Below are 23,900 nucleotides of genomic sequence, written 5' to 3'. Positions count from 1 at the left end.
GCTGGAACCTTGCTGGTAGGCCATGAGCCTAATGGTAAAATATTAAAATAATAGAAAGGGATTATTGTAGATGCAAGAGCTGGCTAGTAATATGCTTAAGCTATTGGCCAAACATTATTGAAAATAATATAGTTTCTGTGTGATTATTTCAGGAGTCTGGGTGGCTGAGAAGCAAACAAGCAGCCTCTGCCTACAAATTGGTTCTCCAACATGGTCAATTATATCCATGTAAATCTGAGAAAGTTTATAAAGGAATTATAGACACAAAACAACAGAGTTAAGCGTGGCTTTTTGGTAATATCATTTTCTCAGGTGGGCTCTGTTTGCTAGAAAGAAAAACAGAGGTACAATTTTTGAGTCAGAGGTAGCAGCAAAAACTTCATGGCTCCTTTAAGAAGGCTTCCTAGTTTGCCAGCAAGAAAGACTAACTCTTTTGGGAGGTCTGGCAACAGAACATTTTAATGAGGTCTGTGAGTAGAGAGCTACAGCTTGCTTAACAGCAATATAGACTTGCTGTGTGCCTAAAATGGGGCAATGAACATGGGTCTCAGAGGCAGCAAACATGCCTCTGCCCCATTGGACTGAGCAGAGCAAGCAGGTAGGGCTGGCCTTGTTGGCTCTAGTCATACCTGCTTAGAATTTAACAAAAGGGGGGGGGCCCTTCTGGTCAGAAAATAATTACAGATACACAATAAAGACAGATTCAGATTTTAAAAAAAGTGAGACCTTTAATGGGCCATAGTGTTGGAAAAATGTATGTAGGTCTAGGAGAGAGAGAAGAAAAAGAGTATAGAGAGTTATAAAATGAAGTAAATTGTTTAAATAAAAACAAACTTTTTAAAGAGACAGAGTAGAGACAGTCATAGATTAAAGGAACAAAAATACTAAAATAAATGTTAAACAGTAATAGAGTAAAAATAAGTAAGTCACATAAAGATGGACTATACACAGAGTCTGGCTTATATATGTTATTGTGTTATCTTAAAAATTTTGACTTTGAAAAAGCTAAGCACAAAGAGACATTTCATCTTACTAGCTGCTAAGATAAACCAACATATATATTTTAAAGGTATAATGACTTCAGAATTGGAGTCTAATGATTTGTTTATTGGGGAAAGAGGTTCTCTTTTTGTTTCTAAAGAGGATGAGAACTTGTGAATCCTTCCAGAGTAATGCTATTTGATGGACCAAGATGCCCCCACCCCAAAGGTCTCCGTGAATCCTTAAATACTTCGCCCAACAAGTACTTCACCCAACAGAAAGCAGTTTGGAGAGAACTATGCCAAAATTCCCAAATATTGCTTATAAATTTTTGTTTACATTTAAAACGGGATATGTTATAGATACTAGTACTTTGTATAGGTATGAATGGATCTTGGTTTATTGATACAGATTTAAGGTCAATTTTGTTGCATGTATATTTCTGCTCTTGATTAAGATTTGTAGTTGTATAGATCATTTAAAATGTAATACATAATTAAGAAATATGGGTTAATAGAAAATTATCTATATTAGTCAAGTTTGTAGTCATGTTAGTTAGGTTTTTAAATATATAGAGAGATATATTTCAGTTAAATAGGTATTCCTCAAGCCTTTTAATGGCCTTCAGTTTTAAAAACTTAGGAATTTTAATGACATAAGACACATCTGCTCCTGGCACACCATTTACTTCAAGAGGATGATGGGCATCAAAGAGACTCTTTATGGAGTTCATTAGCCATTTGGTCAAGAAATTGCTTTTTCCTAGAATGCCTGATATTATGCTACATGAACTGAAAATTCAGGGCTAAAAGAAAAATGGTCCTTTGGAGTTCCTGCTTCATGAAAGAGTCTGCCAGACATTCTCCAGGAACCAGATAAACTGTAATATAGGTGAAACTGTCTTTGAAATTTCCCACTTCATGGAAAAGTCTGCAGATACTATGGGCCAATAGGCTGAAGATTGGTGCCCTCAACAGTACAGAAGAACATTGGTTGACTATCCTTGCAGCAAGATGTCTCTGTCAATGTTAAAGTTTTAAAAGTTTCTTACAATGCACTTCCTATTAACTTAGGTAATACTACATCTTTCTGTGGTCTTTGATGGGGTTGAAGAAGAGATAGTTATAGTTATAGTTTTCATTAGTTATGATAAGTTATAATGTAAATATAAATAATGTAACTATAATAATTGCTTAATACCTATCTTGTTTTATGTAATTTTACTCTGTTAAATTTTAAATCTTCCTTTTTATTTAAACAGAAAAGGGAAATGATGTGGGAAGTCCTTCTGTCTATATGTTGCTTTTATTGTTTAAGGAATAAAGCTGTTTCAGCCACTGTCTTAGAAGAATAGATCTCGGCAGGAAAACTAAACTGAATGCTGGGAGAAAGAAGGTGGGGTCAGTGAGAATCTATGTAGCCCCACCAGAGACAAATGCCAGAAGGAACTTTACCCTGTAAGCCACAGGTTAAATGGAGATGGATAAATTTAGGATATAAGGGTTATCTAGAAATATGTTTAAGCTGTTGGCCAAAAAGTATTTCAAATATTATAGTTTCTGAATGATCATTTCATGCTCTGAGTAGCTGGGAACAAACAAATGACCTCACCCAACATTTACAGAAAAAGAAATACAGCAAAACAATAATCAAAACAAACATTCAAAAAACAAAACAGCCGGGCAGTGGTGGCGCACGCCTTTAATCCCAGCACTCGGGAGGCAGAGGCAGGCGGATCTCTGTGAGTTCAAGACCAGCCTGGTCTACAAGAGCTAGCTCCAAGACAGGCTCCAAAACTACAGAGAAACCCTGTCTTGAAAAACCAAAAAAAAAGTCAAAAATAAATACCAACACACACACACACACACACACACACACAAAGAGTGTACACAGAAAAAGAAAAAACAAAAGCCAGTGTCTGTCGTGTGTTGGCCAAGTATTCCTGGCCTAAGGCCTGTAGCATGATTAATATAAACCCTGAGCCAGATACTGGGTTTCAACGTGAAGGTCAGAAAAAGAAAACAGCCAGCCACTGGCTCTTACATCTAACTCAGTCTGAAATGCTTCCCCAAATAATGCAAACTATATAAAATTTGATTTATTTCATGAAAAATTATAAGATTAATTTTTTAGCTTTTTCACATTTAAAAATCTGATATAACCAAATAATTTTATATAAATTGTCCTATAGTTCATTCTTAACCCAGATGTCTAATTTTTAGATGATTCTGATTTGTAGATTATGAGAAAGGCCAACAATGGAACCTTATGCTTTGATCTGGTCTCAAGCTGTTTGTGCCTTTGATCTGCCACACATTCATAATGACAGCAAATCAATCACAGAGTTTTTGTTCACAGAGAGTCTAAATGACCACTCTTAAATTTTGCAAGGTGGTTATTGTGTAGATGAATTCAGTGGCAAAGTAAGCATATTATCTTTCTGGCACCAGAAAGCTGGCTTGGAAGATATCCAGCTCCATGCTGAGGACAATAACTTTCTTTGCCTGTCTTTTTCACACTCATTTCATAGTGTTCTATATGAGTAGCAGGTACACAGAATGCTATAATCATCATGCTTCCTTCCTCCTTGGGCATGGACCGGAAGTATGACCCCATAAGGAAATTCATATGAGCATTATTTTCCACAAATATCTCATTGTGTCCACATATAGTTCTATATTAAAAATTTGAAATCTTTGACATAAAGATAGACAGTGTGTTAGATAAAAAATTCTGACATCCTTCAGTGAAAGTAATGTTCAAATACTCAAAATCTGTGTGTCAAATAGGCTTCATGTTTTTAATAATCAGTACACAGAAGGTCAGACTGCTCTACCAGTGGATAGTGTTTGGAAATAAATTGCAGATTTTGCACTTCATCTGTTTCTAGAATTTAGGTAACTGGAACACAACATGTATCATTTGAGATGTATTCATTATGAATATGCTCACATATCATTTTAAATGTTGCTTTTATATCTATAAGTAATCTTCATTAGGAGAGATTTATCAATTTATTTTTATCCTCAGTAAATATTACATAGAGTTTGCTAGTTCTAAAATCAGTTATTGCATGCAAATGGATGGAAATAGAAAACACCATCCTGAGTGAGAACCTTCACCTGGTGTTGGATGGAGAAAATGACAGAGCCCCACATAGGAGCACCGGACTGAGCTCCCAAGGTCCTGATCAGGAGCAAAAGGAGGGAGATCATGAGCAAGGAAGTCAGGACCATGAGGGGTGTGTTTACCCATTGAGACGGTGGGACAGATCTAACGGGAGACCACCAAGTCCAGTTGGAATGGGACTTATGGAACAGGCGACCAAACCGGACTCTCTGAATGTGGCTGACGGTGGAGGAGAACTGAGAAACCAAGGACAAAGGCGATGAGCTTGATCTCTACAGCATGGACGGGCTCACTGTGAGCCTTGTCAGTTTGGTTTCTCACCTTCCTGGACTTAGGGGGAGCTGGGAGGACCTTGGATTTAACATAGTGAAGGGAACCCTGATGTCTCTTTGGCTTGGAGAGGGAGGGAGTGGGGGTATGGGTGGAAGGGAGGGAAGGGAAGGGGGAGGAGGAGGGGGGGAGATGGAAATTTTTAATAAAAAAAGAAAAGAAAAGGAAAAAAATAAAATCAGTTATTGCTAACTATAAGGACTCTAATCTATATTTGTACTTGAACTTTAGATAGAATAACCTTGCATTTATTTTATTTATTTGGCTTTATTTGTCAGTAATTTTCTCATCTGAGAAGATAATGTTTGTTTTATCATTTTAACTAATTTTCCACAATTCTTTTTTTAAGTTTTAAAACAATTTGTTTTACATATCAATCTCAGTTCCCTCTCCCTCACAGCCTCCCATTTCTTCCACCTTCATCCCACCTTCCATCCCGTCCCACTCCTATCCACTCTTAACCATAGCATGCTTGTGTATTGATCTATTATAATGACGTCTTTGTTAACTTTATTGTCTGCTTGACACAGCCTAGTTTCAAGTTGTCTCAAAGAATAATCACCTTTGGGAAATTTCAGGTATCAGATTAGCCTGTGTGACCATATTTGAATGATTTTCTCTTGATTATATTTTGGAGTGTCCACCTTACTGTATATGGTACCATCACAAAGATTGCTGTCCGTAAGAGAAAGCAAGCTAAGGATGAGCCTGTGAGAAAACAAGGCATTATACAAAGTAGAGAGCAGCCAGCAATTGGTGTTTCTCCATAGTTCATGCTTTAATTCCCAGTCTGATTTTTCTCAATGCTGGACTAAAACCTGTAATCTGAAATATGACCTTTCATCCTTTAATTGATTTTTGTCCAACTGCTTTATCACAGTAACAAAAAGGGTGGAAGAATGCATGTGACCATAGTCCCTGCAACACATAAATACACAGTTCATACAGGCTTGCGTGCTGAGCAAATCAGATCGAGTTAATGCAGAATATGATGGCATTGATTTGTTCCAAGATATTAAGCAGTGTATAAGCCACCACTAAAACCAAGACAGGGCATTGTTGAAATGTTAAAATGTTTTAGTGACATATAACCAGCACTTATAAACATTTGTGAACTGAATCCTCAATAGAATCATGTGAGATACATAGTGCCATCTTCATTTTACAGATTCCGAATCAGAGCTTCGGATATATTCAGCATGCGATAACATCATACAGAAGTGGTCTGTAATAGAATGTAGTTAGGTCTACTTGATTCTATCATGCTTATCTCTCAATAGCTGTTCAGCCATTACAGTCTGTCAGTAAGTGTTATAATGACTTAGGTCCCTCTTCTCTTTGCTTTAACAAATATCCCTCAGAATTATGCCTACACGAAAAACCATTAGGTGACACTGTTGTCCAAATAAATATTAAATCAGATTATCCAAAATTCTCCCAAGTGCTATTTATGTGATAGCACCCTTGTCCAAATCATTTATGTTTCTTGCAGGCTATAAGCATTTTAGGATTAAACTGTTGTGAATTAGACTATAAAGTTAACCATGAGGTAAATATAGTATGGGCAAGGAATCTGTATGTATTATAAATACATTCTCATTAATAGAACGACAAATTCCTTGTGCAGTGAGAAAAAAGAATAAATGAAGTTTGATATGGAGAACTGATTCTTATCTCCAATTGATAACAATTTACAAATGAAAATTTACTTTCCTACACAGGAGTTTCACCTGGAAAACAAACTACTGGTTTTTATTTTTATTTATTTATTTATTGATTTATTGATTTATTGATTGATTGATTTATTTGGTTTTTCGAGACAGGGTTTCCCTGTAGTTTCTAGAGCCTGTCCTGAAACTAGCTCTTGTAGATCAGGCTGGCCTCGAACTCAGAGATCCGCCTGCCTCTGCCTCCCGAGTGCTGGGATTAAAGGCGTGCACCACCACCGCCTGGCTTTATTTTATTTTTTAAAAAGAAAACAAACTCTCTTTTTTAAAATTTTATATGCCAACCCCAGTTCCCACTCCTTCCCCTCCTCCCATTTTCTCCACACCACCCATCTACTCCTCACTCCTCAGAGAGGGTAAGGCATGTTGCCTTGGGGAAGGTCCAAGGATCTCCCTACTACATCTACTCTGAGCAAGGTATCCATCCAAAAGTAATGTAATCCAAAAGTAATCCCATAATGCCAGTGCAAGCAGTAGGGATAAATCCTGTCCCACTGCCAGTGGCACCACAGTCTGCCCCAGCCATAAAACTGCTGTGGGTCTCTGTTTCTGTTTCCATCAGTTGCTGGCTGAGTGGTGACACTTAAGATAGTCATCAATCTGACTATGGGGCAAGACAATTTAGGCACCTTCTCCTCTATTGCTTAGGGTCTTAGCTGGTGTCATGATTGTGGATTCCTGGGAATTTCTCTAGTGAGAGGTTTCTTGCTAGATGCATAATGGCTCCCTCAATCAAAATATCTCTTTCCTTGCCATCATCTCTGTCCTTCCTCCATCCTGACTGTCCTGTTTCCTCAACTATTCTCTATAAGTTATATGGTCAGCCCTAGAGAGCCAACAGAAAATGAACTCAATGTCATCTTTTTAGGTTACTTGTATTTTGTTAGTAATTTTTCTTCATTTTTACTTATTTCTTATTGTATTTCATTACTTTATTTTTCTTAAATGTTTTCATCTCTCTCTTTACCTTAATTGTCCATTATGATATTTTAGTTCAATGGTTTTATGAGATTCTTGAATGTTTAAAACAGTGCCTTCTCTTTAACTATTCCTTTTGTTTGTTTGTTTTGTCCTATTCCAATTGTTGGCATTTGTTTATCTTATTATAATTTATTTTATTATTATTTCTTAGATGCATATTTGCTTTCTAGTGATGGACATGAAGAAAATAAATCCAGACAGGAGTTGAGGTGGGGACAAACTGAGAAGAATAGAGGGAAAGGAAACTATAAACAGAATATATTATATGAGAAAAAAATATCTATTTTCAATGAATGGAAAAAGATAAAAAAGAAATTAATCATTATGAGGGATTATATCTTAACAAATTTTGAAAACAGTTTGGAGCTCAGTATGTAATGGAAAATAAGTTTTTAAAATCTTTTATTTCATATTCTTTTGATAATGATGATGCTAAACATGGGTTTTATGTAATGGAATATGTCTTACACCTAATAAAATTTTTTGATTGTGCCAAAACCTTCTGGTTGTGATTATATTCCCCAGATGCCTTGTCAGGACAGTAATTATTGTAGCTCACAGACTTTAGAACTGAGTAAAACTGAATGTTATGTCTCTCCTGTGGTAGCATTCACAGCACTTCCAGACTGTGAAAACAAGCCAAAAATGAGAAACATTAATTATAGGTTAATATCTGCTAGACCTATCCATATTCTCTTTCAAATATGTAGTTTCTCCAGTTATAGGGTCCCTCTCTCTCTCTCTCTCTCTCTCTCTCTCTCTCTCTCTCTCTCTCTCTCTCTCTCTCTCTCTCTCTCTCTCTCTCTCGTGTGTGTGTACATATATACAGCTTCTATAGTAGAAAGTATAAATTCCCTACCCTCAGGGATAAGAGAACCTTCCTGAAGAGGAGGCAGAAAGAGCTTAAAGCCAGAGTATATGGAACACCACAAAGAAATCAAGGCCTCTAAAGCAACAGAATCGAATATTGTATGAACTCTTAGAGACTGAAGCCTCAGCCACACAGATGTACATGCAGGTTTCCTGTGTATATAAGATGACTTCTCATTTAGTGTTTATATGGTATTACTGAGTGTGTAAATAATGAATCTCTGATACCTGTGTTTTTTCTTGGACTTTTTCCTTCCATTTGTTGGTATTGTGATGTGGGATGTCTGAAGATGGACACTAAAAAGAAATCCCACACTGGCTCAGAAGTCAGTAAAAAAAGGTTATTTATTCAGTAGACTCACAGATTAAAGTCCTCTGCATGAGCGGGAAACAGGAACTGAATCCAGCAGCCAAAAGAGAGAGGGAACATGTGCTTTAAATCCACATTTATAGTATATGAGGCCACACCCAAGTGGGCGGGTAACTTAAAGGCTCTGGCCTATAGGATTTCCTAGAGAATCTCCCAATTTTGTTTAAATAAAAGAGTTCTAAGCCTAATACAACATTATATAAAATAAGAACAAATATCATGCATAAAATTTAGAATTACAATCAGCATAAACAAGATCAGGTAAGAAACATGTGATAAATATTTCAATAATTATCCTATACTAAGAAGTTTAAATCTTGTATTATAAATATCTTGGCCAAGTCATGAGAGGAAAGTAACTACAATTATCTAGTCTTCAACCCCATCAAAGACCCGAGAAGGAAAATAATATGACCTGACTAGGAAAGAAGTGAAATCAAACAATTTCCAAAATGTGCAACAAATGACAGAGACAACTGGCTACCTGGGCAATCACCGAAAGTCTCATTTGCAATGTTGGTGCAACCAACTTTGGCTAAGGACTAGAGTAAGTGACAGACCATTTTCAGAGGCAGGAAATTTTCAAAACAGTCTTACCCTGTCTTGGCAAGATTTGACAGTCTTTTCTATTGCATCCTGATTGTCCTCTCCAGACATCATGCATTTTGTCACTGGTCGATGCATGGGTAGTTCCTTGCCTAAAGGCCAGTTTGGCCAAGAAGAAAACAAGCTCCAAGTAGAGTGTCTTTGGTGTTCAACATTCTCTCGGGAATAGATCAGTGATGCCCGGATCAATTGTGTCTCACTTCAACAGAACCCTATGTGATTTAAATGCCATATTCTACAGCTCTTTGAAGTGGTTGAAGATTATCTACCTATGCAGAATACAATCTCTATGTATCTAAAGAACCTGATTAATCTAACTATAAGTATGACAAATATGGATGACTATTGACCGATAATTCTTAATACCTAAATAACTTAAAGACTAAGACTTCATATCAAAATATTAAACAATCTTTAAACAACTGTGCAAGAAATGAGGGCAATGACCCCAAAATGTAAACAATGTATAGGTATCTTGATCAGAGGTACAAATGTATATTGCAATATGTAAAATTGTATCAATATACAAAATGACTTAAGCAGAGGTAGAAGCATGCTTGCATACAATATGACAAAATAACTTTGCCTAGGTATACAAGTATTATAGATTAAAATAGAAACATATTCAATAAAATTTAAGTTTGTATCACTATACAAGAATCTATACAAATGTAAATTGCCTATAAATAATAGCTCACAAATATTTACTCTTTACTCACTATTATTACTAAGGTGAGAAAGCTCATACTAATATATTATCACATCCTATTCACTCCTTTTTTTCTTTCTTTTTTTTTTCACAGAACTCACTATTGCAATTTAATCTTAAAAACAACACCAAACCCTTTCTAGCTGCATGGCATTATCAGCCGTAAGGGCAATACACAACTTAGCCCTGAATTGACGGTCCTATTTTTTTCCAATTTTTGCATTCTCAGAAGGATCCCAGCCATTGTACAGGCAGAAAGTACAGAGGCATTTGAATGGTTGTGCTTCGTCAAACACATTTCCATCATTGCAGCTTTTTAATTTCTTTTCAATCCGCATTAATCGCTTCATCTTCGCGACAGGATTGTTCTGCACAGACAGTAATGTGCGGACTCTTCTCTTGGGAAAGGCACTTTGGACCTCCCTCAAGATTTTCTCACTTTTGTTCTCGACCATTCTCATCTTTATTGCGCGGCAGAGGATGCGGCTGTGGCTGCGGCGGCTGCGCCCAAGTTTAAGTCCTGCCAGGGAAGCAGGAGGCTTCTTGGCACTGGGGTCAATGGCCAGTTTTTTCATATCCTTTACTAAGTTTTCTGGCTGGGAGATTCCATGTGTTGTTCCGTATACGACATTGTTCCAGGGGTCCAACTGTCCGTTTCTAGGTCCAGAAGTTCTGAGACCCGAATCATCCGAGGAGTCTTGTTCATCCGTCTGAGAAGATGCCGAGTCCACGAGTGGGTCGAACACCTCCTCTGATGGGTCGAACTCTGATGGCTCTGCCATGGCGGTGAGCAGAAGCCTTGAAAGTTAGCGCCAAATAAAACGGGATAGTTTTGGAGAAGATTCACAAGCAGAGGCGAAGTCTTCACTCCTTTTTTTCAAAGAGATCCCTGAGCCTTCATAATTTCCCCACAACCCCTAACCCAATACCAATTTTATTCAACCCCTAAATTATGTCTCTAACCCTGATGACAAACTTGGGTGGGAGAGGAAATGTTGTCTTCTAGAATTACTTCCAGGGAGTAAGGGGGCAATGTTCTTTCTATAAGAGCCTGTGAAAGTAAAATGATGGTTAATTTTCATGATTGCTGTCTGGTATAATTGCAAATAGTCTCTGAGTATTCACTAGTGTTTTTCTGAGGTTCTTATTTGGAGTTCTGGCCTGAATGTTGAAAAAAAAAAAAAAGTACACCATGTCAGATAACCAAGTTGGAACCATTTTGAGGAGTTGGTACCCAAAACAGGTCTTATAGTAGCACTTCAGCATCATGACATCATATCAACAATGTGGAGTCTTTGTTGTGGGACCCCATCTTCTTCTTGGAAACTTCAAAGATTGATGCAGGAAAATTTATTGTTCATTGTGGAAAACTTAAACATTATTTATACAGATATATATTCAATGAAAGGTATGATAGAGACAAAAATAGGTATAAAGAAAAGTAATTTCTTTCTAAATTCTTTCTTCTTTCTTTCCCATACCAGATGGCTCCTGACATGAGACAGAAATTCTGATTTTTTTTTAATAACATGCTTGGATTTAGAGAAAGATAGCCATTGTCCAACTCCACTGCCAGCTTTGATTTTTAAGTGAGTCAAGACTATTATTGTAGTTCATGTATAGAGATTCTTACCCTCAGATGACCTGTCCCCATAATTTTGATCCTATCTCGATAATTATCTTTTCCTCTTTAGGCATCTAGATGTCTAGGATCTCTTGCCTTTGAAGACAAGTATTTCCCTGCAAACATAAGAACAGAGCCTTGCCCCAATCCTGATGAGATTTCCTTACCACCTGATTGGTTGTCAACTATGTGGATGAACTGCCATTTCTCTTTCTCAAATGATTTCTGCAGCAGGGAATGCAACAGTAGGGAGGGGGGGGGAAATGTGTGTGAGCTTAGGAAATTTCAATTTACCATGCAGAGTTAGCTTCACTGTGGCAGGTGTTTTACAAAAACAAAAAACAAAATCAATAACAACAACAACAAAAACAAACAAACAAACAGAAAACTCCTTTCCAGGTGAAAGCAAGTCAAGCAGATGAGGGTGGAAGCCTTTCTGGGCTATGGACCATTCGGGCATTTTAGATCAGTCCACCCAGTAGGTGTGGAGTTCGGATCCACATCGGGTATCAGATGAAGTTGGATGCTATAACGAAATCCCATACTGGCTCAGAATTGAGTATAATAAAGAATTAATTATTTAGGGGTAGACTCACAGATTAAATTCCTGTGTGCAAACGAGAAACAGGAGCCTAATCCAGTAGCCAGAGGAGAGAAGGAACACATGATTTGCATCAGCATTTATAGTATAAGACGCCATGCCCAGGTGAGGAGGTAACTTAAAGGCTACTTGCTGTAGGATTTCCTACAGCATGATGTCCTTCTGTACACTGCGAAGATGTGTCGCTTTTATTGATTGATGAATAAGGCTGATTTGCTTATGGTAGGGCAGAATATAACTAGGTGAGAAAGACAAATTAAAAACAGGGAGAAAAAGGCAGTGTTGGGGAGATGCCAACAGCAACATCTGCTGGGGAAGCAAGATGTGAAGTAACAAGCCAGAGCCTTGTGGTAAAACATAAAATAATAGAAATGGGTTAATTTAATTTGTAAGAGATTGTTAATAAAAAACCTGAACTAACAGGTTAAACATTTTGCAATTAATATCAAACATCAGAGTGTTTATCCCAGAGCTGACAGGCAGAAGAAAAACCTCTTGTTACAAATGGTGCAGACAGACTGGCATGGATCCCCATGAGACCTAAAAACACTTTTCTTGTTTTATTATTCTTTTGTTTTTTTAAAGGAGGTCTTCTAGACCCAGAAAAATGGGGGTCAAATGCAATTTCTTGATAGCTGAATTTTTTTTCAAGATAGACTCCATTTGCTGGCAGTGAACAGATGCAGGACTCCTTTAAGAGACTGCTTCCTGGTTCATGCTGGCTGCATGTAGGGCTTTTTTAAGAGGTCCTGCTATGGAGCACTTGAATGGGGTTTGTGGGCAGCATTTTACAAGCTGCTTGATAGTGGTGTGTAACCACTGCCTTCCGAGAGTTAGGGTGGTGAGTATGGCTCCCAGAGCTAGCAGTGAACATACGTCTGCCATTTTGTAAAGCTGAATGAAGCAGAGCTAACAGCCAAAGTTTCAGCTTTCCTCCTAGCCATGACTGTTTAACATTTTAAAAACTCTCCTGGTGAGAAAATGATTAGAGATATACAATAAAGGCAGATTCAGATGAAAAGGACTTTGAACAGGTCTTAATGTGTTTAACAAATATGCAAAGGCTTGGGAGATATACATTCTAAACTTTGTTATTTGAAAGTATTCAATAAAACTCATGGCCTTGATACATACAAAATAAAATAAGATGATTTTAACCCTTCTTCTTCTCTGCCTTCAGTTTCCTTTCCACAATTTTACTTTTCTTCATCCATTATTTCCCTTTAACTATTTATACCACTGTAGTCTATTTCCCATCCTCTGCAAGTGTCTTTTTTCCATATCCCCTTGCTAAATTCCTGACCTTTATGTTTCCTCCAAATGAAGCACCACATCTTAAAACTCAGAGCTAACATCAACAACTGAGAGAAAACATGACTTAGTTTCTTGGTCAGTCTAAATGAGTCTTTCACGTTCCATCTATTTATCTGAAAATTTCATATTTTTAAATGAATTAATAACATTCTATTTTGAAAATATACCATATTTATGAGTAGGCTCTCCCCATTTGTGGCTACTGTGAATAGAGCAGAAATGATATATGTCTTTTTTATTTTTATCTCAGAGTTCAAATATTCACTTACTTTTGCATTAACAGCAGTGTATCTGATCGGATAATTGATAAATCCTATTTTTAAATGACAATTTTAAAAAAAAAAAACTAGTTCCACTGCTAATTGTTTAATAATATTTAAATAGGAAATAAAAATAAAATTAGATAGAACAATAAAAAATAAAAAAGATAAAAAAGTGATTCACTATTTCTGTATAAAATGTGTTTCATTAACCATTCATTCATTTTATCTTACATCTTATCACTGTGTTATTGTAAATCTTGTCATTCATCTTATTGAGCATGAGTTACTTGTTTATAAAAAATTATCTCATTTAGGATTTATAATGTTAATTTTTTATCTTTAACTTTCTTTTAAAATTGCAATTATCGGCTGTGCGGCGGTGGCGCATGCCTTTAATCCCAGCACTCGGGAGGCAGAGGCAGGAGGATCTCTGTGAGTTCGAGGCCAGCCTGGTCTACAGGAGCTAGTTCCAGGACAGGCTCCAAGGCTACAGAGAAACTCTGTCTCAAAAAAAAAAAAAAAAAAAAAAAACAAAAAACAAAAAACAAAAAAAAAAAAACCTGCAATTATGATGGTGTCACTATCTCAATATCACTTAAATTGGGGCTGTCAGCAAAACCCTGAATCTTGAGATTTTTTTACACAGCTACCTGATTGTTCAGATTTTAACATCTGTTTAAATTCTGAATTTCATATGAAAATCAGGGTAAAATTAAAAAGCAAGCTACTTTATGAGGAGATATTTGAGAATGATAGGCTGTACCAATAAAACTCTTTAACACAATGTGTCTTTTCAAGCCTTTCTGCTGACATAAGTCTCTCGACAAAAGTTACTCATTAGCATTTAATCAAGACAGTCCTAGGCCATGCACACGACTTCAGCAACTGTCAAAATACTGCACTTAAATGACTAGCAAAGTGACAATGGAAACAGACTATTCAGAGTTAGAAGTGTAAAATTCATAATGGGGTGTAAGCCATTAGTACTAGTCTGTATGCATGTTAAAGTAATCTTTCTCTGTCAAATGCTTGCATTGTTTTAACACCCTTTTGGTGTTGATAAATATACAAATCATAGATGAAACTGTGAATATTTAAATCTCTTTAATCCCAATTAAGTATAGTGCTTAATGGTTCTCATTATAATGTGTGTACTTTGAACTCCAAGTGTCTTATCATCATGTATATTAGACTGAATAAAAACATTTGCTTGTTTTCTACAGTTTTGACTAATTTGATGACATACTCTAAGTACAGTACAGACCAGAAAAAAACACAGAACAAATAAGAACAAAATAGTAGGCCGGGTGGTGTTGGAGCATGCACTCGCGAGGTGGAGGCAAGTGAATCCTTGTGAGTTTGAGGCCAGCCTGATCTACAAAAGCTAGTTCCAGGACAGGAAGGACTGTTACACAGGGAAACACTGTCTCTAAAAACAAACAAACAAACAAACAAAATAATAAAAAAAATAGTGGATGCAATATTATTTGGACATATCAAACTCATTTTGCATGATATATGTGAAAATCACTTAATATGATAAATGCAAAGTTTTAGAAGATCTAGAAAAATAGAGTTTAAGCTGATATTTCAATATGGACTTAAAAAGCTGCAGCTAAACCCCAAGTGCCTGGTCCTTCATGGAAATACTTCAAAAAGTAAGTATTAAAATATCAACCCAGAGCCTTGGACTTTGTAGCATGGATTCGATGTTACACTTCTGACCAGAAGATCAGTGACTATCTGCTGGAGTGTTTTATCTATCAATTAATTTCAAAGAACACAAACAGAAAGATAAATTTTGATTTTTCTTTTCTTTTTAACTTCCTAGACTCTATAAGACAGAGAGCTAGAAATGGAGTTTAGAAATGTGTTGACATGTTTACTTAATTAATCAATTAGTCAAATTTGTTAGAGCAATGAACATGAGGTATTTAACATATAGAAGGGGTAGAAATTAACAACGACAATGCTGATAGTTGAAATAGGGCTGGACATCAGAGAAAGGGTAGTTGTCTTTCAAACAGAAATAAGTACATGTAAATTGCAACTGAGTATGCAAAATAAATCAAAAAGGAATAAAGAGTGAAGATAATTGATTAAAATGGCTTTATATTTATTATGTCAATCATTTTCTTTTGTTTTTTGTTTTGTTTTGTTTTTTCGTGACAAGATTTCTCTGTAGCTTTGGTGACTGTCCTGGAACTAGCTCTTGTAGACTAGGCTGGCCTCGAACTCACAGAGATCTGCCTGCCTCTGCCACCTGAGTGCTGGGATTAAATATGTCAATTATTTTCATCTATAATTCATAAAATAATTTGATAAATTCCAAAAATGATAACAATTTCCTTTGAAAGAGACATATATGGATTCAAATATTATTTTACTATGTCTTACAGTTTGATTATGAGACAATCAACACAAAAATACACTTTTATTACCATCAGTAATGAAAATAGTTGACCTGAGAATAGTTAATTAAGAATAGAGTGTAGTATATGGCCTGGGAAACAGTTTCAAAAACAGATATTCAAACAATAATTAAATTATCTTTTTTAAGGTTGAGTTATAATATTGTCATTGTTTATTTATGAATAAGTATAATATGATAGATTTGTGGAAACAAAAGTATTTAAATATTTTCTTTGATTAGACCTACCGGAGTAGAGATTAAAATTGGAATGAGGTAAGAAGGAATTTTGATTGTATACATGATACATTTATGATCCAGGAAGACCACAGCCCCATTTTAAACTCTCTGTTAATCTGTATTTTTCACAAGTTTGTTCCATGACCTTTTGTGTCAAGCTCATTTTGTAAGAGGAAACAGTATGGACATTTTGGAAGAACACCAATATGCTTGGATGACTACTTTCCTTTCTACTTGCTATTACCTATGCTAGAACTGGAAGATCTCTAGGACTACATCCCTGCCTTCTTGTTCACTTCTCACTATGGACAGAGGCTTCTTCAGTTCATCAGGAGAAACAATGGCCAATGTCAGTGTTTCATGCACTAGGGGTCTGATCGAGAGTGGTCAGAGTTGATACATGTTCTACAAAACTAATGCTTCATTAAGTGTTGCTGATTTGATAGATTTTTGTGCAATTAACACTTTATCCCCTATATCTTAGTATTCATTAACTTATTTTGAGTCTTCAACTTCACTAGTCCACATGCTTTGTTAATCTCATATTTTTAGATTTGCTTCCATATTTGTGACCTAATAGGGCCATGAAAAATGTTAAAGTTACCTTTGTTTTTTTTTTTTTCTTGTACTGTTGCTGTACACCAATAGCCATGCTAATATCAGCAATGCCCATGAGGCCTAAACCTTAGACAATACAGACCACAAGGATTGCTGGATGCAGGCAAAATAATCCTCACATCAATTGGCTTTCCAATACCAACTTGTCAGGCCTGAAAAAAAAACTTTAACATATATAATCTTTATTAATATATATTAACTTAATTAATATATAATTTAATTAATATATAGTGTGCTCTTAAATAGGTAATATATATGCATTTAATGTATTTAATATCAAAAATACAGACAAAGGATATATTATGTATTTAATGTGTGTGTGTGCATGTGCGTGAAATTAAAAGAGAGCAAGGGATTATATAAGGGAGTTTGGAAGGATGAAAGAAAAGATAGAAATGGTGTGATTATATTATAATCTCAATAAATAAGAAAATATATATTTAAAAGTAAATTAATCTCTGATAACATGATTTATTAAGGCAATTATTCGGTTCATAAATAAAATTAAATGGAATATTGTGGGAATTTATAACTTGTTGGTTTACTTTTTTCCTCAAATATGGGATGTTTATTAACTTTATTAAAAGATGAAACCTTTCTGTGAAGATAAAGTTTTCTGTAACTTACTATAAATAGTCTAGGATGCCTTAAGATATAAAATTGTGGTGAAGGAGTTAGGTCAGCTGGTATATTGGATTGTCACCAACTCTCTTTTTCTATAAATACAAACGCAGGGGTAGTTAATGATCATGGCATCCTTTTCATCAGTGTGTTTACAGGATGCCCCTGAGTTTACTTCCTTAATTTCTATCTATACAAACATGAATTTCTTATATTCTACAATTGTTTACAAATGAATTTGTACCATTTCCCTATGTCAAGCTTCCCACCTTATTACCTTGTCTTTTTAAAGAGGCATTGTGGTTTTTTAAACTCTGTATTCTGGTATAATATGACTTCTTAATACCATTACTCACATATCATGTATACAATTGTATCTCCCTGTTACCCTTAGGATATTATTTTGTGATTTATTTTTTCATCAAGAGATTTCAATGAATAGTGTCACCATCAATGCATTACTAGTTTTATCCAATTAAAAATCAGATCAAAACTTGGCATCTAATTATCAAGTGGCCCATTTGATAATTATCATTTAGCATAGCATACACTGTTACATGTCAAAAGGGATGATGTTGATCTACGAATACTACTAAGTAGTAAAATGAACAAGTTAAATAAAGAAAACGTAGTTAGGCATAATCCAGATAAATAATTTCCTACAATTTGAAAATGGTATGTTTCATTCAGGAGATGATTACTTTGAACCCTATTGTTGTTTTGTGCGTTTCTTCAGTCCCAGGAAACCTGTTGCTTTGAGCAGGTGTCTCCAGGTGTTTGCCTGCAAGAAGTCATTTAAAACTGGGGCACACCAGGAGAGTTTCCATGGAAGCAGAAATTAACCCCCAGGAGCCTCCTTTGCTTTAAGAACTCTCTGAAGCACATCTGGCACAGCCTCGATCAGAGACAACAATTGAAGCAAATTCCCATTATACAACACAAGGAGAAGAAAGAGCATTCACCTGCACAATCGTCCCCTGGCCTGCACTAAATCTTCCTTTAAAGAAAATTTGCATGAACAGCCAGAGAAAATCGGCACAAATTATTTTTGTCTTTAAACTATCTTCTCCCATCTTGATTTAAGAAACAATAGATGAGTTATAGATATTAAGAATAATAAAACTTACTAAATATTGCAATATTACTTTAGCATTTTTGCATATTTTTCTTTTTTAAAATTTGTGTGCTCCCAGAATATTTTATTAACTCAAGCAATTATGGTACCCATACATCATGTGTACAGACAGCAGCCCAACACATCAATCCTCAAGCATATGCTACCCTGAGAACATTTGTCATCTACCTCCTTTCAAAAATGAAGAAACTATCCATGACTATTCAACACAGTGACCCAGAACACACAGTTTAAAATATAGTGGGGAATATTCAATTTCATATTACCTTTTTCAGGATGAGAGCTCAGGGTTTTTATTACTATCCCAGCTTAATATTTATATTTCTTAAAGATTTGTGAATTTATAATAATAACAATGATCAAAGTGGAGTTTTTTACAAGAAATTATTCAGAAAATATGTTTCCCTTGTAGAACTTCAAACATCATATTTTCCTACAACTATATGTCTTTTACATTCATGGAAACAGTTTTAAAAATTATAAAGAGGTAATATGCTTAAAAAAGAGCTCTATAACACACACTGCATCTTCTTATCCCACATCTATTTTAAAATTGACTAAGAGAAGAATTGCTCTAGGAGAATCAAGAGTTTATGCGTTACATTGACTTATGATCCACTTTGTAAACGTGAATGTGATAATGAAAACTAAGATTGAATTTAGCGTTTTCTTCCAGTAACCTCGACTAAAATTCTCAGGAGCAACTTCAATCAAAATATTTGTAACTAGTCTGTTCTTGTCAAGGCTGTTTTCTACTGCATATCACACATTTCCTCTTTTTTCTTTTTGTCATTCTTTTGCATGCTTTTAAATTTTTATGTCCTATCCTATGTAAATTAGATTTGCTTGGAATACCATATGTAGTATAGAATTATATTGAACTCCTGATCATCTTGTCTCTGCCTCCAAAGTGCTAGGATAGCAGATGCATGCTAGGACACCCGGTTTCACATAGTCCTGGGGATGCTGGGCAAAGCTTTACAAATTATTTCACACCATAGATCTTAGAAACCCAGCAATTGTATTTGACATTACTTCAATTCTTGATATACTGTATATAGTTCATCTTCATTTATATATTCTCTTTCTGCTGTATTGGCCTCTGGAACAAATCTCACCTAGCATGCAGTGGAAATATGATCATGTATATCAAAATTAAGTTAGCTTCATTTCTTGGCAGATGACAGACATAAGAGTCCATCTGAATCAACATGTCCCAGCATGGATTCTCAAACAGGACAAATTGCTCTCTGTTCTGCTATCCTGAGAGCTAATCACATGCCTGCTGTTTCAAAACAATAAACTGAAGGATAAGTTCAAAGAAATTCACACATCCTAATTCTGCAAGGTAGGTTCATTCTTTTTGGAATAATAGCAAAATATGCACAGCTTCACATGTTCCTTACCACATTATTGTTTAAATTGATGGTATATTTTTCACCCCTGTCAATCTTCCATCCACCAGGGACCAGAACCATTTATTGCTGTTCATTGCAACCTTCTAAGTAGGTTAAATGCATGACACGTAACCGAAATAGTGAATGGTATTCATTGGTGACTTTACTCCAAGATTTCAGGCTACATGTAGCCTTATGGAACATATTCAGGTTCTTCTTGTTTCCTTTGCTCATTCAGATAATCTAATGATAACTTGCTTTATGTTCTCTCATAGCTGTGGAGCTTCAAATGCCCAGAGAGATTCAGTGACATTTGCTATTCAAACATTTTTTTGAAGTTAATAGCAGAGCTTCTCAAGGGGGAATTCAACATAAATGACTGGTCTCACAGACATTCTCTTCTTGAGAAAACTTTAGGCAAAAATCAAAACATGCCATTGTTTTAATATAAAGCAGTCTTCGAAAATCTCAAGAGAAGTGGAAAACCGAGAATTTTGTTGCAAAATAAACCATCTCTCTCTCTCTCTCTCTCTCTCTCTCTCTCTCTCTCTCTCTCTCTCTCTCTCTCTCTCTCTCTCTCACACACACACACACACACACACACAAATTGTCATGGCTTTCAGTTTGGAATTATTCAACAGCAAAATTAATGAATTGACCCATTTCTCCTTTAAACAAACTTGGAACGACTATATTGTGAGAATACAAATAATAAAAATGTGAACATTTTATGTTTCTTACTTATTTGTTATAAAGTAACTGTGGTATTTAATCATTTTCATTAGATTCATGACAATCTTACATAAATGCAGTATTTTATAGCAAAACCCACATACAATAATTATATATTTATAAAATGATTTTAAATATGTAAAGTAACTTAAAGAGTATAAAATTCTAATTCTAATTTTTATTTACTTCTGTAAACTATGAGAGAGGTGGCAGGTACAGTATGGCACATGTATGGAGACCAAAGAATAGCGCATACCAATGTGGTCAGGATCAATCAGATCATCAAACTTGTGCAGAAAGAATTCTTATGTAGTGAGCCATGTTGATAGCACAAGATGCTATTTAGAATAACACGTAAAATAATTAAGCTGATTAAAAAAAGTCCAAGAAGATAGCTTCAGAAAGAATTGGTAATTTCATGCAATGTCTATGTTAACAAAATAAAAATTAATTATTGTGTTAAATTTCACAAGGATGTGATAAGGAATCAGGCTAGAATCAAATTTTTATTTGAAAAATTGCTATTCTTTAAAAATATGAGAACTGATTTTAGCTGATTAAATTATGTTTTTCAAGGTAGTCTCTCCTTTCTACATTCATCTACCATTTATTTCCTGGCTACCTAATTTATCTTTGGTGTTATCATAGGAAACCAAGGACAGTCCTAAATGACAGAGATTTCTCAACTTTATGTTTAATAGTATCAACTAGGCTCGGGATTTGCAGTATAAAGTAACTCTGTACTTCTCAATAGCTGCATGAAGCTTTAGCCCCTCATGACTAGGTGTATGGGTTAAGACATAGCTAGTTTTCTGCTTTATAGCATATCGTGACACATTTATGTATTCTCTTTATGGCTTTCAGAGTATCTACAGCCATAGTAATTGTGACTGTTTGATAGTAAGGAAGGTGTAGTATGTCTGCCTCCAAGGCCTACCACTCAGTAGGAAGTACAGACAATATTATTGCTCATAAATTATACAAATTGAAATTATTATGTTTTCCAAGAATCAGATCATATATAAAGATAGTCAGAGGGTAAGTATTTAGACAGAATGAGTACTTATGCCAAGAAAATTGAAGTTAAAAGTTTGTGAGATGAGCCAGGGTCTGAATTCTTAATTGCCTAATTGAAGGTAGTAAATGAATCCAAGACTACCAAAAGATCAACTTGTGGAAAGTATGAGAAACTAGATCATATAGAATGTTAAGACATGATAAATAGAACTGTCTTACTCCAAAGCAAGGGAGAAACATTGAGATATCTTTTAAGCAGATAAAAAGACATTTAAGCATCTTTTAAAATTACCGTAAATGCTATATGGAGACAAGTAGATGGAAATGAGGAAATAAATTAAGAAGATTATTATAGGAGCAGAGGAAGGATATAATGGGTACAATAAAAGCAACCTAGAATTTATACAGTTTAATTTTTTTGCATATAGGTATTCAGAAAGCATATACATGCAAACATCCTTTGCAATGTGTCCTTTATCTTGTGTCCTTTTTCTGTGTGTCCAAATGTATAAGCTAGAAATCAATGTGGGATGCCTGTGTCTAATATTCTCCATCTCATTCATTTGCCTTTTGTTTTTTGAACAAGAGCTCTTGCTGAACCTGGAACTCATGGATTTACCAAAAATAGCTGCCTTTCAAGAACCAGTAATTGTTTGGTTTCAAGTAGGTTTACAGGTGCACACCATTATGACCCGCATTTTTTAGGAGTTCATCTGTTTTGAACTCCGATCCTTGTTCTTGCTTAGCCAGTAGTAACCTGACTGAGCCATCTCCATTCCAACTTAACTGCCTTTTATGCTAAATAAAACAACACACTGAAATCTGATTATGACCAATTTTCTAAGTAGAAAGGATAGCTACAGCAAGGATTTGCCTCAAAACAGTTATGACATATCCACATCAACAGCCTTATGCTGCATGGATAGAGGCAGTTACAACGCACAGTTGTGATTTACAAAGCAGAATGTTGGTTTCTGGGTTCTTGGCAAAGATAATGTAAAAATTTATATTTAGTCAGTAAGTAAAGCTGAAAATTTTATTCAGAAATCCACGTGATAACTGTATAATAATTGTGAAAGTAAACACTATCTTGGAATTTTATATATAAAAATTAATATGCTCACTTTATTCTAAATGTATATGGACAAAGTAAAAGTAAGAAAAAATATTTTGAACTCAACAACAAGCTGTGAAAGATTATTTAACCTGTTTTAAATTTTGAAAATTTTCACAGATGTTTGCAAGTATAGTCTATATCCATTTCAGGTATAATGAGAATATACGTGAACCTAGATATAATGTAAGAAACTGAATTGTTGAGGCATCTGCATTTTGAACTTCATTAATAATATCTTGGAGAATATTTTGCATGCTCTGTGTGTCAGGTTTCAGCATTTTCATGTCCTTGTTAAAATCCTGCATCCACTTTTCCTCATTTTAAATAACTTTCACTTGACTTTCATTTCCATACCAATAAGTTCATTCTGGCAATAAAATTTTATTGTCAGTCTTTCCAAGTTTTTATTTTCACCTTTTTATGAATACTATCAGGAGACGAGAAAGAACTTTACTCTAATATACCAATGTGCCACTCAAATTTATATCCTAGAGCTAATCAAAAAGATTGGAGGATTTATTTTCTCTTATGATTATCCAAATGTGGAGACTTTGTAAGATATAAGTTTTTGAAGAACTCAGTACCACTCATACTTTACTAAAGCTGCCATAATTTTTAGATGGAAGATATCTCGAGATTTTGGGGGAGAATAAAGAGAGTTCCATTACCCCTAGCCAATTCTGGTTTCATAATTAGCATATATACTGTAGAAAATACTCAACTGATTGGAGGCTCTATATTACATCCTGACAATATTTTTTAATAATTTTCTTAGGAGTAAATATTTATATCATTCCATACAGAAGAAGGATAACTCAGAGTTCTAGCTCTTTTGGACGAGTGAGACATTGACAAAACCATTTTCCCAATCAGTAGCGTTCTGTCAAATGTGAGATGTGGATATAAGGAACCACTTCTTTATTGAAAGGCAGTATCTGATGATAGGAATCAGTTTTTGGCTGACGTTCAAGTTCTGAAATCTATAAGTTCACATAGTGCCGTGTTATAGGGTACTCAGATTCCATGTATTGAGATTGAAAACTAAATCAGGCTTGTTAATCACTGCTTTTTTTCCCATTGGAATCAGGTCAAGTCCCCCTGAACCTTC

General features: G+C 35.2%; 1 protein-coding gene across 1 annotated transcript; it reads right to left on the bottom strand.

The window, feature by feature from the left end:
* Positions 1-9,903: 9,903 nt before the first annotated feature.
* Positions 9,904-10,485, bottom strand: Dppa3 (developmental pluripotency associated 3). The gene has a single exon (XM_038345662.1). The coding sequence runs from the start codon at positions 10,483-10,485 to the stop codon at positions 9,904-9,906; it is 582 nt and encodes a 193-aa protein (XP_038201590.1).
* Between the last annotated feature and the right edge of the window lie 13,415 nt (positions 10,486-23,900).

The sequence above is a fragment of the Arvicola amphibius genome, chromosome 10, assembly GCF_903992535.2.
Source record: "Arvicola amphibius chromosome 10, mArvAmp1.2, whole genome shotgun sequence".
Classification (NCBI taxonomy): domain Eukaryota; kingdom Metazoa; phylum Chordata; class Mammalia; order Rodentia; family Cricetidae; genus Arvicola; species Arvicola amphibius.
The sequence above is the reverse complement of the archived record's forward strand: the minus strand, read 5'-3'. Positions and strand labels throughout refer to the sequence as shown.

Coding starts and splice junctions, on each gene's coding strand:
- Dppa3 (XM_038345662.1), bottom strand. CDS start 10,485: ATGGCAGAGCCATCAGAGTTCGACCCATCAGAGGAGGTGTTCGACCCA.